Genomic DNA, 15,669 nt, shown 5'->3' with positions numbered 1-15,669 from the left:
ATACTCCACTATGACCTTTGGTAAATTGTTGCAGTGGTTAATTACTGTGACCTCTTAAAAATATACCTTATTTGTAGTCCGAATTTGTGTAGTGTCAACTTCTAGCAATTGGATTTTAAACCTTTCTCTGCGTGATCGGCAAAACCTGTATTAAACATTTGTTCCCCATGTAGAGAATTAGGGACTATATTCAAGTCACTCCTTAACTTTCTCTAATTTTATATAAACTTGTATGTATTCATTTCTTAATGCTGTGCTTAGATTACAACTACAGGCAGTCCCCGGGTTATGTACAAGATAGGGACTGTAGGTTTGTTCTTAAGTTGAATCTGTATGTAAGTCGGAACTGGCGTCAGCTGCTGCTGAAACTGATCAGTTTCAACAGCGGCTGAATCTGGACGCCAGTTCTGACTTACATACAGATTGAACTTAAGAAACCCAGGCGTCCCCAAGTCAGCTGCTGCTGCTGAAACTGATCAGTGGCTGATTCCAGGAAGCCCGGGGCAGACCAACTCTGCCTCGGGCTTCCTGTAGTCAGCCCCTGGTCAGTTTCAGCAGCGGCTGACTTGGGGATGTCCGGGGCAGAGCACCCCAGCTGCTCTGCCCCAGGCATCCTGATTCAGCCACTGCTGAAACTGACCAGCAGCGGCTGAATCAGGACACCTGGGGCAGAGCAGTTGGGGTGCTGCCGGGTTGGTCCAATAGCGCCGAGGAGCGGTGCTGCGGGACCAACCCGGCAGCGCCCCAGCTGCTCTACCCCAGGCGTAGGCAAGAAAAGCCTGGTCTGCTGGGGGGGGGGGAGGGAGGGCACTAGCTGCACCCCCCCTCCCCCAGCAAACCAGGGAGACGCGGGTGGTGGGACCGCCCGCATCCCCCACGGCTTTGCTCCATCTCCCTGGTCTGCTGACCAGGGAGACGGGGAGCAAAGCCTTGGAGCACGCCCGCAGCGGGACAGCCCGGACGCGCTCCGCGGATTTGCTCCCCATCTCTCTGGTCTGCAGGGAGACCAGGAGCAAAGCCGCGGAGCATGCCCGCAGCGGGACAGCCCGGTTGCGCCCCATATGCGTCAGATAACTCGGGGACTGCCTGTATCGAAGCCCTGATATATCTCAGTTCAAGAATCTGATGAAGGATTTTTTCTAAATAATTAATACATAGTCCTCCTGTAAATTGTATAAAATCTTCACATAATTAGACCCAAGCTATAAAACACCAACTTTTTTTACTTTCTTGGCTTTCAACTAGGGATGTTAGCAAGTAGTTGACTAGAGCATCGTCTACTCGCTGCCCCCTCCTTTCCGCTGCCTATCAGAGGTGGCGGGGGGATAGAGGAGGCTGCTGCAAAGCAGCCTCTGCCTGTGGCGGGCTGAGGCTCGCCGTGGGCAGGGGCTGCTGCTGCCAAGCAAGTGCTGGAGCAGCCTCTGTTCACAATGGCAAGGGATGGGCGCTGCGAACAGGGGCTTCTGGACTAAGTGTGAGGCGGGACTGAGCAGTCCCAGCTAGTGCTGATCTGGGACGCTGTGCCTCTGCATTTAAAATGTAGTAAGAGCCCAGTGGCTCTTACTACATTTAAAAGGCAGAGCTGAAGTGGTTCCTACAGCTAACATGAGCTAGGAGTGCTCAGTCCCAGCTCGAGCCGGCTCCTGGAGCTCCGCAGAGAGATTCTTATTAACTAATTACATAGGCAATACAAATTGTATTGACTACATGATTAGTCAGATAACCGCAATTTAATCCCTACTTTCAACTTAATCTGTATTGCTGTTTTGGAAACCTTGAGGTGATTGTTTGTACTACAAAGCAGGTGATCTAAGAGAAGCAGCTACTTTTCTCTGAGCAAAAGTACTTCTGGATGTGCTCTTTCCCTAGGAAATAAGGCAAGTGTACTTTGGCCCGGTTGATCGATTTAGACTGAGTGGGAATTGTTACAGTATATGAAGCTAGTTGTGTGAGAAACTTTTAGAATATTTGAAAGAGTGCTCTTGAAAAGACGTAAGAGTAGATGTATCTGGGTGATTTTAAGTACTTTCCTATGAATGCTTTCACTGTTAAGTACAGTTGTCATTCTGCATTCAGCCTGAGAGGAGAGGTTTCTTGACCTACTGGATGTTTTGTGTACGCTTCTGAGTGAGTGCAGAGGTCGGGTGGCATATGCTAGAAGAGTCAGATGAAAGGCATAACTAGAAACTATCCTGTGACTTCTTCCAGCTGTGCAATCTATGAATCTCTTTGAGGAAGGACTAATCTCTTTCTGTGGGTTTGTACAGTACCTAGCACAACGGGATCTCAGTCGTATCTTGGGGTCATTAGGTGCTATAGTGCAAATAACTAATGAGAAAGGACCCACTAAATTGAACACTGCGGGTGCCCCTGTTGGCACTTGTACTCCTACTTGCAAGAAGTAAGGGAAGTTGACGAGAGAGTTTCCCCTGTTGGCCTCCCGCTGTGAAGATGGCGCTAAAGTTCAGATCAACTTACGCCGACTCTAGCTGCACGATTAACATAGATGGAGTTGCATATCTTAATTCAGATTTATCCCCTAGTGTAGATCAGACACATGCATGAATCTAAAGTGAGTGCATGTAAGAAACTTTGCCTGTCGGTTCTGTTTTTGTGTTCAGGCAGTTGACTGAAATTTGTAAGACTCCAGAGAGCAGCAGGATTCTTCTTCTTCTTCAATTAGTTGCTTGTACCCAAGAAAAGATGTAGTTAAAATTAAAAAAAAATGATTACATTAGTTCCTGTGGTCACAGAAAATCTGTGCAATAGTTTCTCTTGATGATTTTTTTGAAACTACAAATTGTTTAGTTTAGTACCAGTGTGTAGGAACGCATCTGCCTTTCTTTTAGGCTTCACTGCAAAATGTAGGTCAGACAATTAGTCACTGTTGTGGCACCACTGGGGGTAGCAATGATGCAGGCAGTAAAGTTGATCTGTCTAACAGCAGGGGAAGAGTGGGGGAAAGAAGAGGGAGGAAATCCACTGGCTACAGGAAGGCTTGTTTTTCAATCTATCATGCATATTTTACATCTGTATAATAGGATGTAAATTTGAGCCACATTCTCTCTGTAATTTAGGGCAGTGTTTCTCAACCTTTTTTTATAAAGTACCCTTTTTTCCAAAAAATAAATAAGTTAATAATAAAAAAAAATTCCCCTAGTACCTACAGTTTTCAGACACACACGATTGTTTTTCTCTGTTGCAACACATTTGTTTAAACATCTTAATCGTAGCTGGGCAGGCAATGAAATTTTTGGTGTAAAAAATACAAAAATAATAAAGCGCTGTAAAACTTAAAACAAAAATTCAGTTTTCTCCAATCTTCAGTTGTGGTGACGTACCCCCCATACTTCTCTCGAGTACCCCTAAGGGTACTTGTATCACTGGTTGAGAGACACTGATTTAGGGCCTGATCATTTAAGGCACTTAATACATCCTATAAGGTGCTGACCACCTTGCCCACCACATTGATGCCACAAGACAGACTGTGTTGGGTTCCATACTTTGTAGCAGTGAGCTTTCTACTGTGTTCTGTACAAAGGATGGTTTCCTGTATTGTATGTATCCATCAGCCAAGCACGGAGTGCACTCAGCACTTAAGGTCATTTATTGGTTCACATTTTTTTTTCACTTTGTAAAATCTTCTTGGTATGTTATCTCACTATGTAACTGTAATACAAGAAATGCCACGAACTGCGTGAGATTTGTGGCATGCATTTCATGGAGGGTTCAGTGGGGGTATGCAGCGCACAAATGTTTTTTTAATTTATATATATTTTTGCAGGTCATCTTTAACCATGCATTTTAAGTGACAAGATGATATTTTGATTTTTGACACCTGTAAAACTAATTCTTATTCATTGGGACGTATATTAAGTTTGTAATAATTTTCAGGTTTGTCTGAGAAGCACTTCAGTAAAGTGATAAACCATAAAATGTCTATCATCTTTTCTGACTTCAGCACTGTTTTGTTTGATAGATGATGTCTCAGGCTGAGGGACAGCAGAGAGAGTTGATCAGAAGCATAGAATGTCTTCCTCCCTCTGGTCACCTTACATCCTTGGATCCAGATCTACTAATGCTGAAAGCAACTTCCACGGCAACTATGAACTGCTTAAATGACTGCTTCCATATTCTCCAGCTTCAACATGCCTCGCAGCAAAAGGGATCCTTACCAGCAGGTGGGTCATGGATTTAGGGTAAAGGGCTACATTCTGTGTGGCAGAAGCATAATGCCTAGAATTTATTGATTTCAACTGAAATGCTTGTTTTACTGAATTTTCCTGCCTACTGCAAGGTTCCTTTCACCTTCCTCTGAGGCAGTCTCTATTAGAGACTTGATATCAGGTCTGATCAGTATGGCTGTTCTTATGTTCCTGCATGATTACTTTTGTTAGGCCAGATCGTTTCTAGTCCTGATGCTCTTCCCTTCACCTATCTTTGTGACCACAATAGTGCTGTTCAGCACTCTCTTCTTATGTGCATAGCAGGGTGGAGATCAGGCAAAGGCGTAGCTTCATCCCATGTTCATCTCTAGGCCTGAGGTGAAGAGCCCTTTTTTCCCAGGCAAGGGACAAACTGGAGAGGTGGGACTGAGTGATAACCCTTCCTACTGCAGTTCTTGGGAAGGCATGACTGTGTCCTTCTCTCTACAATACTAAGATTAAAGGTTCAGTCTGGCCCCTTAATTGTTTGTGGTGCCCTAGGTGTTCGTGATGGCTGAGAAACAATTAAATAGATGCACGTAGTGGGTGTCTTTTAAGTGTCGGTTGTTGGTGGGAATCATGGAAAATTTCCACTATTGTTGATTTCTTCCACATCTTTTAGCAGAAGCCCTTTAAAACTAGTCATTTCCTTTTTCAGGTGGCAGCCACTTAGTGTGCTCAACTCATTTTAAATTCCCTAAAATTTATTTAAAAAATCCAGGATAGCATTGTTCTAAACCAGAATGTTAATTGACGAAAGCATAAGATTAAGAACAGTATTAAATGGATACCTATTTAATGCAAGAAACCTTAATGACATATTATTCTGTATTTAAAATTAAGATCACTGTTGTGTTTCAGACTTTGTCAAAACTTGTTACTCTCATTTCATCATGCTTCTTATTTCATGAAGTGCCTCAATGTGCAGTGTTGATATTTCATGGTGAAGTTTTTATAGTATGTCTATTTTATTTATTTATTTATTTATTTGTGTGTGTGTGTGTGTGTGTGTGTGTGTATAATAAATATATATACACATTATATATATATATATATATATATATATATATATATATATATAATTTATTATACACACACACACATAAATAAATAAAATAGACATACTATAAAAACTTCACCATGAAATATCAACACTGCACATTGAGGCACTTCATGAAATAAGAAGCATGATGAAATGAGAGTAACAAGTTTTGACAAAGTCTGAAACACAACAGTGATCTTAATTTTAAATACAGAATAATATGTCATTAAGGTTTCTTGCATTAAATAGGTATCCATTTAATACTGTTCTTAATCTTATGCTTTCGTCAATTAACATTCTGGTTTAGAACAATGCTATCCTGGATTTTTTAAATAAATTTTAGGGAATTTAAAATGAGTTGAGCACACTAAGTGGCTGCCACCTGAAAAAGGAAATGACTAGTTTTAAAGGGCTTCTGCTAAAAGATGTGGAAGAAATCAACAATAGTGGAAATTTTCCATGATTCCCACCAACAACCGACACTTAAAAGACACCCACTACGTGCATCTATTTAATTGTTTCTCAGCCATCACGAACACCTAGGGCACCACAAACAATTAAGGGGCCAGACTGAACCTTTAATCTTATATATAACCTTTTATATATATATAAAAATAAAAAATGTGGTTGCTTTTCATTTTCAAGGACCTTGGAGCATGTTAATTAGTGTGCAAACAGCACCATGAAAATGAGGCTACATTTGGGATGTGGCTAGAAACCAATACGTGCATAGCAAGCTTGATAGCAATGGTGGTGGAGGCAAAATGTCATGGGATTGCTGATTCTTTGGGACATGAACTGTGTCAGGTGTTTTGATGAACATTGTTCTGTTTCATTTTTTGTAAAAACAGATTGCTTCAGTGAATTCCATGACTATTCTATTTTTAGAGCGCTAGTAGCACTGAAGTAGTGACATGACTATGGCTTCTATTTTAAAATTTATCCTAGAAATATTAAGTTCTCATTGTAGGCTTTGTTCATGCACAAACTTTTACCATTCAAGTTTGTATGTAGGCACTTCTGTTTTGATTTAGCTCAATGTATTTTTAACAGGCATTGTAGATAGAGGATGTTAAACTATACAACCTTTTAAGGTAGAGATAACCTTATAGAAATCTTAAAATAAAATTACCTTCTCTCTTAAATTAGAAAAACTGATTTATCCACGTAGTAATCACTATGGAACAATATGCTGTGTCTGTGCATGCACAGAGCAAATGTTTATCTCTAATTATTCATTTTCATGCAAACAAATGTTTACCAAAACTGTTTTAATTTAATTTGTGTATAAAGTACATAGTTTAATGTGTATTTTCATTTTGTGAGTCTTTGCACATTAATATGTTAATTTGAGGGTATCTATTGTGTGTTTTTTTGGGTTAGTAAAAGCTTCTGAGTAAGCAAATAATTTCTACTAAACTGCTACCATTATATGATAGTTATTGTAATGAAGTGCCTAGATAAGTTACTTACACGATGGGAATATATTTTTAAGATTCCCAGCTATGTTGAATTGATCTTAGTAACAAGAGCTGCTGAATTGTACAATAACAATAATTATGTTTAACTCTCTTTTTTTAAAAAAAAAATTAGCCCATGTGGCTTTGAACAACTGCATTTTAGGGTAAACCATCTATGTGCAATTGTTTCTTCAAGGCTTAATTTTGAAATGAATTGTGAAAATCGCATATCTAAAACTTTTACTCTTTTTTGTAGCTTTAACTTACAAGAAACTAAGAAAGTCACTATGCCCGGGGGAAAAATGTTAAAACGCAGCTGCTACATGCTGATAAACTATTTCTCATAAAAAAATGGGATTTTTTTAAAATTTAAGAGGTGGAAGGTACAGATTAAGTGCAGATTAATCAAACAGCAAAAAGCCTTTCTCTAAGGGTATGTCTACACTACCCCACTATTTCGAAATAGCGGGGTAATGTAGGCATACCGCAATTGCAAATGAAGCCCGGGATTTGAATTTCCCGGGCTTCAATTGCATAAGCGGGGCGCCGCCTTTTTTAAATCTCTGCTGGTTCGAATCCCGTGCCGCGCGGCTACACGCGGCACGAACTAGGTAGTTCGAACTAGGCTTCCTAGTTCGAACTACCGTTACTCCTCATTCCACTCTGCCTCGGGCTTCCTGTAGTCAGCCGCTGGTCAATTTAAGCAGCAGCTGAATCTGGACACCAGTTCCGACTTAAGTACAAATTCGACTTAAGTACAAATCTGCAGTCCCTATCTTGTACGTAACCCGGGGACTACCTGTAAATTTTTTAGCAGGCTGGCTAGCAGCCTAGCTCAGTCCCGGCTTGCACTGGGTTCTAGACCTGCCTCTGCTGTAACTCTGCATTTAAAGTATATTAGGAGCCAGGTGCGCAGGCAACCCGGCTCAGTTCCAGCTCGTGCTGGGTCCGGGAGCTCAGACCCTATTTTTTTTGGTGGTCAGTGGCCCCTGACCCAAAAAAGGTTTCCCACTCCTGCTTTAATCCTTGATTATGTAAGGATAAGGATCTCTTGCATAGGTCAAATGATCTGTTATGGACTTTTGACACACAAATTAAGCTATGGATGAAGCTCCTAAATAAAAGATGGAATGATTTAGAAAATAATGAAGGCTTTAGAAATACAGGAACTGCAAGATCTAATAGGCCATTTCTTACTCTGTCGTCTTTGATTCCATGAAAAAGACTAAATGTGTCCACATTCTGCAGCATACATCCAATGCTAGAAATGTGGGACATAACAAACAAAAACTTGAAATGATACTAAATAGACAAAGACCTGCTTGGTGTTCATAATGCAGTAGTGCAGAACTGGTGGAAAATGTACTTAAAATTCAGCAAGATGCAATTTGATAGCTAAGATAATCACAGTGGTCCCTTGTGGCCTTGGTATCTATGAATCTGTGAATATAGTGATAAGTGTTCTATTAGACTACAAGGAGTAAAAAAGACATGACAGTGGGCATCTGCTGCACACCCTGAGGGCTAAGCTAAGGGGGAGAGCATGATCAAAAACAGTCTGGACTGACTGTCAAGGTACTGCAAGTGACAAGCTCTTTTAATCATAAAGTTGAGAATGTGGCGGTTATTGGGAGGATTCAAAGAGTTGACCTAAGTTCTGCAAAATACAGAAAGAATTCATAATGCATCAGGTAAAATTGTGCTCAGTTGTCAGAAAAGCAGATTGTAGAGCCCACAAACTACAGTTTCTGTGAGGAAGAATAAAGCAGGAAACATCTGGCAATGTGTCATAAAAGGCATTGTTGTAAAAAAAAAAAAAAAAAGGAAATATGCACTGGAACTGGGAAAAAACGAAAGCAATCAAACAAAGATACACAGCATGAATTTAAAGTTTGTAAAGGAAAAGAGGAATGGCAAAATGTAGAATACATTTGTGTCTAGCTTTGGCTAAGGGGAATAAAAGCATTTTTTAATACTTTGACTTTGTTGAGGGAGACTTATTATAGCAAAAACCAGTCTGTTAATAAAGGATAAAATGAAATTATATTTAGAGAAAGATTTGAAATAAAAATCTCACACACACACACACACACACACACACACACACACACGCCTGTTTGCATTTAGTAGTAAAGTGGACTAAAAATACCTTATAAAGAGCAGAAAAGGAAATGCTAGTCAGATTTGAATAAATAAGTATACAAATCAACCAAGATGGATTATATGAAACCTGTGCAGGTTTCTCAAGGATAAGAGGTGCAAATGTACTATTCTTTTTTTTTTTAAAAAAGGGAGGGAACAGTGATCCTGGCAATTAGCGTGCTGAAAGTATAAAAAAGATTATTATTTAAAGATTGGCAAACTGAAAGATTACTGTTTATCTAGAGGCTAATACAAGCAATGGTAATATTCTTCTTGTTTCTATGAAAACTAAATTTTGCTGTGCGAAGTTGAGTGCTACTGAGTCCAGTAGCAAAACAACTGTATATCTCACACAGTGACGTTGGAACAGTTTGTGTATGTGTGCGTGTACGCTGAAAGCCATTGACTAAAACTGTCAACCCTATATATGATGGAAACCACTTCAAACCAATGGGTGCTGCTGCACCTGTAGTTCCAACATTCCTGCACACAAGTTGCCCCCTTTCAAGATACCTACCTATTTTTCTGACCCTTCTTTACATGAAACTAGTTCCTGTCCCTAGCTTACATTAGAAAATGTGAGACCATTTCCGATAAGGGAAGTTTGGATAATTTATGTGATAGTGTATAAGGCTAGGAACAGGCAGCATGCTGTTTTTTTCTGAGTGTCCCTAATTTATTTTCATTTACATAAATGCAGCATACTGAATTATAGATAGAAGATTCCAAGTTACTAAATATGTGTATGTTTCTGGGTTTGTATTATAGCCAAAATGTTCCTGTATCATAGCATTTGTATGTGTTTTTGATACAACTTTATTGGGGTCTACTGAACATTTGCTTTTGAAATAGAATGGAACATTTTCATTATTGATGAGGAATTGTATCCACTCTGATAACTAGCTGAAAGTAACTAGAGACCCTTGAATCATTAAATTAGTGAGTGAAAGCTTTCCAGGTGCTGCTGCTATCTCTTTGAGCAGCTATTATTTATTCAACAAAGCATGTTATTCCTTCCACTGTACTTTTTCCAGAGAAAACAATGGCAAAATGTTGGTTTTAGACTTGATTTCTGAAACTGACAGAAATTGAGAATTAGCTATTCCTACTATTTCTTTAATTGATGGAAAAATGTATCCAGAGGAGTTGCATAACATTCCAATCAGATTGAGTTCTTTATCTAGTGTCTGATTGCACCTGTTTTAACACAATCTTATTTTACTGTATAAGTTGCATATCTAACAGCTGCCCAATCACCATGCTCATGCTAATGATCAAAGAAGGGGTTGTCCTAGTATACTCACTTTGTGTTTTGTGGCTGCTGAACAAGATTTAATTGCTTGCAGCTTTTTTAAAAAGCTGCTTAATCAAAAATATATTTTTGTTTAACTCCTAGAGTATGAATAAGTTTCAGCGTAAACTTTCTTTTGCTTCAGGGACAACAATCAGTTGGTTGGAACCAAAGATAGCTTTGTCAAATCATTTCAAAAATGGAGCAGCTCAAAATTTTTCATCTGAGCAAAACAAGCCAGCATCTGTCAGAGAGGAGCAGTCTATGCCGGAGACCTGCCATCAAACAAGGGTAAGGTAATGTGACAGTTCCAGTTCTGTGAGGAATGTTTTCACTTGTAGGATTGTCTGGAGATATTTAGCAATTCATGTTGATATAATGTAGGAAAACGTTAGTGGGGTTGTCCCCCAAGTACAGACACTTGAGTAGAATAAGGAGTGGTATTTCTGAGCTAAATGTTTTGTTGCCTTGTAATAAATGTTATTTCTAGTAAACAGCTGTAGAATGAAATATGAATAAAGTATGTGTTAAGAGGTATGGGAAAGGAGCAAATTAAAGCATCAGTTTACGATGTTTAAATGCACACAAATTATTTCAGTTAAATAAATTGAATTTTTCCAAGTTTTCACAGTAAACTACTTGAGACAATTGCTCCACATGGAATAGATAAGTAAAATTTCAACTTAATAGAAGTGTTTTCTAATAACTTATTTCCTTAGGTCTCGCATGCTATTTTTTAAAAAAATCTTTAGATTGAAAATGCTAATCACTTCACTACAGGGTAATTAAAAAGATGTTCAAACCTGTTGTATTCAATAACCTAAACTAGCAATTATTTTAAAATGCAAAAACGTTTTTGTAAAATATAAGACTAATGAAGATTTTGAAAATGAGGGTTTTCAGTTGTGGTTTTAGGCAACTTGGTTTCTGAGAGTTGTGGATGTATGAAACTAAACAATCCTTTGGGGCAGATTATATGTTTCACAGAATTGTTCTATATGCATGTAAAATTATCTTGGCTCACTTCTCTGTTTTTAACATCTTTCAGTAGAGTTGGTATAAGAACTTGGTATTTAATTCACATAGACTTTTCTTTTCATAATAGCACCCCCTATAGGCCAAGATGCAGAATTACCCTTAAAATGAATAACTCACCTTTTCAAACTTCATGACTAATGTTTTAATTACTACATCTGTGGTTAGAGTATAATAACTAAATGGCTGCTTCTTAGATTTATAAGATAATAGAAACATTGGGTTAGATGGGACCGCAAAGAGGTCATCAAGTCCCGCCCCCCTGTGCTGAGACAGAACTAAGTAAACCTAGACAATGACAGGTTTGTTCAACATGTTTATTTGTGAGTACAACGTGGTGTAGCATCAGCAGAAAGAAAAGTGAGACACTTATGGAAATACAGGGGTGTGATTTAGGGATGTAAGCGACTACTTGAGTAGTCGACTACCCGATAAGCCTATGCTTATTGGGTAGTTGAGTCACTACTTGACAACTTGTATCAGGGGTGTGCAGGGGAGCAGAGGGTCTCGGGCCTACCCCCGCTGAAGCTGTTTTTTAAATGTAGTAAGAGTCGCAGTGGTCCGGGACTTGGTGCAAGCCAGTACTGCTCAGTAATGCCAGTACTGCCCAGCTCGCACTAGCTCCAGGAGATCCCCCGACTGCAGCTCCGCAGAGTGCCTCCCCTTATCGACTAATTATGTAGTTGATACAAATTCTATTGACTACTTGATTAGCCAGATACCTGCTCCTTAACATCTTTAGTGTGGTTGCCTATGGAAGCTCATTTGAGACTATTCCCGATGTGTTACATTTCTTTTTCATTTTTTTAGACTTGCTCAGTAAGGCACATGCTAAGCTTTACCTTTTTAGTCCATTAGAGCTTTAAATGACACTTGTGAGTGTGGATTTTTCTAACCAGGAACCTGAAGAAATAAATCCAGATGAAGAACTGGAGGATACATGTGTTAACAAAGAAGATGACCTCGGAGCAGTGGAAGAACAGCGCAGTGTTATATTACATCTTCTGTCTCAACTGAAACTTGGCATGGATTTAACAAGAGTAAGTAATCCAGGTGTGAAAGCCAGCTATAGTGGAAGAAAAGAGACACCTAGCCTTTGTCTAGCCAAATGCCATGTGGCAATTTTCCAGGAGCTTGTGGAAACACACCTATTTTGTGTAAAATGGAATTGATAGCAGTTATTCTTATATAGAGTTTCAGCCTGCAAAGACTTCAGGTCCCAACTTCAGCCTGCTCTGTAGGACTTGAAGCATGTATTTGATGCCTATTAGCCAGTAAAATTAATATGAGACACACACATTACTGTACCACTCTAAGCCACCTCTCCTATAATTTAAAGAAACAGTTTTATGCTGTAACTCTGTGAGTGTGTATAGAGATAATTCTTGTTAGTAAACTTTAAAAATATAATCACATCTCTTGCTTTCATCATGCCTTCTTTTATGGCTTCATGCCAATTTTTTTTTTTAACTTTTCCCCTCATGTTTCGTTTCTTCTCTCTCCATTCCCTTTCTCTCCTCATTTCTTTTCTCTTTCCCTATTTTGTGTTTCTTTACTTCTCTCCAATATTTTTTCTCTTCTTGGCAACTTCCTCTCAAATGATGGATGAGAGGAAGACAGTTATTCTAGAATCTAGCTATTCAACTTTGGAAGCCCAGGGGCCACAGTGATACAGCAAATGGCAAGGGCTGGAACTTAAATGTGGTTGCATATACATGCAAATACATATATGCAAATCACTTTTCACACTGATGGGCATAAATACAAAAATTAAGGCAAGACTACACAACACACAGGCCCCATTTAAGTCAGTTCTGCTGATATTAATAAAATGCAACATTTACTCGATTTCCACCCATATGACAGCACTTTAAATGAGCAATGATAGTCCAGAAATTTAACTACTAAAACACATATCAGCAGAAGACCATGATATTGGCTACTTTTTTGTTTTGACTCCCACCTGGGGGCCACGTGTTGAGTAGCCCTGCACTAGAACCTGCTTTGTGTGTGTATCTTCTTTAGCAGTCTCTGGTTAGCAGGTGTCTCATAAATATGAGTTCCCTTTTTCTCCAACCCTCATCTGGCTGCTAGAAAGGATATTCCTTCTTTCAGTTTCCAGCCTGATAGCATCCTGGCATTCACAGTGGTGTTCTGCAACTGAGTTGCTCTCTGTTTTCTGTTCACTGCTGGGTAGTAAGAGGTCTCTGCTCCCCTGGCTCTTCCCCATCCATACTTTTGCTGCGCCTCAGAACTTTTATCTAAAGCAGGGGTGAGCAATAATTTTTAAAAGGGGGCCCACTTCAAAAATTTCTGAAGTGACCCCAGGCCACCCCGGAACAGGTGGGGTCTTGAGCAAAAGATGCAGGACTAGGAGACTTCTTGTGCCTGATTGGTCTGGGGTGGGAGAGTGTGAGAAGTCTTTCCTCTGCCTCCCCCTCCCCGCCCTCTAGAGAGAAACGCCAGCTGTTTTAAAATACCTGGAGTTCCCTCTAGGCATCTAGTGGGAGGAGACTGTACGCGCTCTCTATGTCTCCAGGCCAAGAAGGGCCTGGGGGCAGAGGAGCGCGCAAAGTCTCCTCACCCCACAAGAGTGCGTGATAGAGACACGCCAGCTCTTTTAAAAAAACCGGCATGTGTCAAGCCCAGGGGTGGGCAAAGGCCCCTCTATGGGCCAGATATGGCCTGCCAAGCCGGTTTCTGTAAAGGGAAATCCTGTCTTACTAATCTATTAGAGTTCTTTGAAGGGGTTAACAAACATGCGGACAAGGGGGATCCAGTAGATATAGTATACTTGGATTTTCAGAAAGCCTTTGACAAGGTCCCTCACCAAAGGCTCTTGTGTAAATTACATGGCCATGGGATAAGAGGGATGGTCCTTTCTTGGATTGAGAACTGGCTAAAAGACAGGAAACAAAGGGTAGGAATAAATGGTAAATTTTCAGATTGGAGAGGGGTAACTAGTGGTGTACCCCAAGGGTCAGTCCTGGGACCAGTCCTTTTCAACTTATTCATAAATGATCTGGAGAAAGGGGTAAGCAGTAAGGTAGTAAAGTTTGCAGATGATACCAAACTGTTTAGGATAGTCAAGACAGAAGCAGACTGTGAGGGACTCCAAGAAGATCTCACCAAACTGAGTGATTGGGCAACAAAATGGCAAATGAAATTTAATGTGGATAAGTGTAAAGTAATGCACATCGGGAAAAATAACCCCAACTATACGTACAGTATGATGGGGGCTAATTTGGCTACGACAAATCAGGAAAGAGATCTTGGAGTTATCGTGGACAGTTCTCTGAAAACTTCCACACAGTGTGCAGCGGCGGTCAAAAAGGCAAATAGGATGCTAGGAATTATTAGGAAAGGGATAGAAAATAAGACCCAGAACATCTTACTGCCCCTGTATAAAACTATGGTACGCCCACATCTTGAATACTGTGTACAGATGTGGTCTCCTCACCTCAAAAAAGATATTTTGGCCTTGGAAAGGGTTCAGAAAAGGGCAACTAAAATGATTAGGGGTTTGGAACGGGTCCCATATGAGGAGAGGCTAAAGAGACTGGGACTTTTCAGTTTAGAAAAGAGGAGACTGAGGGGGGAATATGATAGAGGTCTATAAAATCATGAGTGGTGTAGAGAGGGCTGATAAAGAAAAGTTATTTATTAGTTCCCATAATAGAACTACTAGAGGACACCAAATGAAATTAATGGGTAGCAGGTTTAAAACTAATAAAAGGAAGTTCTTCTTCACACAGCGTGTTGTCACCCTGTGGAACTCCTTGCCAGAGGAGGCGGTGAAGGCTAGGACTATAATAGAGTTTAAAGAGAAGCTGGATAAATTCATGGAGGTTAGGTCCATAAAAGACTATTAGCCAGGGGATAAAATGGTGTCCTTGGCCTCTGTTTGTCAGAGGCTGGAGAGGGATGGCAGGAGACAAATCGCTTGATCATTGTCTTCGGTCAACCCTCTCTGGGTTACCTGGTGCTGGCCACTGTCGGTAGACAGGATACTGGGCTAGATGGACCTTTGGTCTGACCCAGTACGGCCATTCTTATGGTTCCAGCCCAAAGCTGCCCAGCTGTTCACCTGTCCCCCAAGCCAATCAAGGCCTGGGGGTGAGGAAGTGCATAAAGTTTCCTGGGCCCCGCAGTGGCTATAGAGACACCCAGATGCTTAACAGTCGGCATGTCTCTAGCCTTTGTGTGCCCCACGTAGGGTGGGGAAAGGATGTGAGCTCCCCGCCCCCAGACCCTGATTGGCCCAGAAGTGGGGGAGTGGCAGGGCAGCTGTGGGCCAGATCCAGCCTGTGGAGGGCCCTTTGTTCACCCTGATCTAGAGGTTGTCTTCTCAATTTCACAGCTGCCCTCAGGGATCCTAATAGCAGCGGTGAAAACTTGACAAAGCTAATTTAGTTGTTCCTCTGCATGGCTTTGGGAAGCATGGTACAGAAACAGAGACACTGAAACTGTTTTTGCATAACTTGAAAGATTTGG

General features: G+C 40.5%; 1 protein-coding gene across 4 annotated transcripts in view; it reads left to right on the top strand.

The window, feature by feature from the left end:
* The window catches only part of OSBPL11 (oxysterol binding protein like 11), an 89,248-nt gene that overhangs the window by 59,038 nt on the left and 14,541 nt on the right, over positions 1-15,669 (top strand). For all 4 annotated transcript variants that reach the window (XM_075933184.1, XM_075933183.1, XM_075933182.1 and 1 more), the window contains 3 exons: positions 3,980-4,181; positions 10,286-10,431; positions 12,075-12,215. In XM_075933184.1, the coding sequence (XP_075789299.1) occupies positions 3,980-4,181; positions 10,286-10,431; positions 12,075-12,215 (489 nt within the window). The remainder of the gene's footprint in view (positions 1-3,979; positions 4,182-10,285; positions 10,432-12,074; positions 12,216-15,669) is intronic.

Source organism: Pelodiscus sinensis, chromosome 7, assembly GCF_049634645.1.
Source record: "Pelodiscus sinensis isolate JC-2024 chromosome 7, ASM4963464v1, whole genome shotgun sequence".
Taxonomy (NCBI): Eukaryota; Metazoa; Chordata; order Testudines; family Trionychidae; genus Pelodiscus; species Pelodiscus sinensis.
This window is presented reverse-complemented; position numbering and strand designations above follow the sequence as displayed.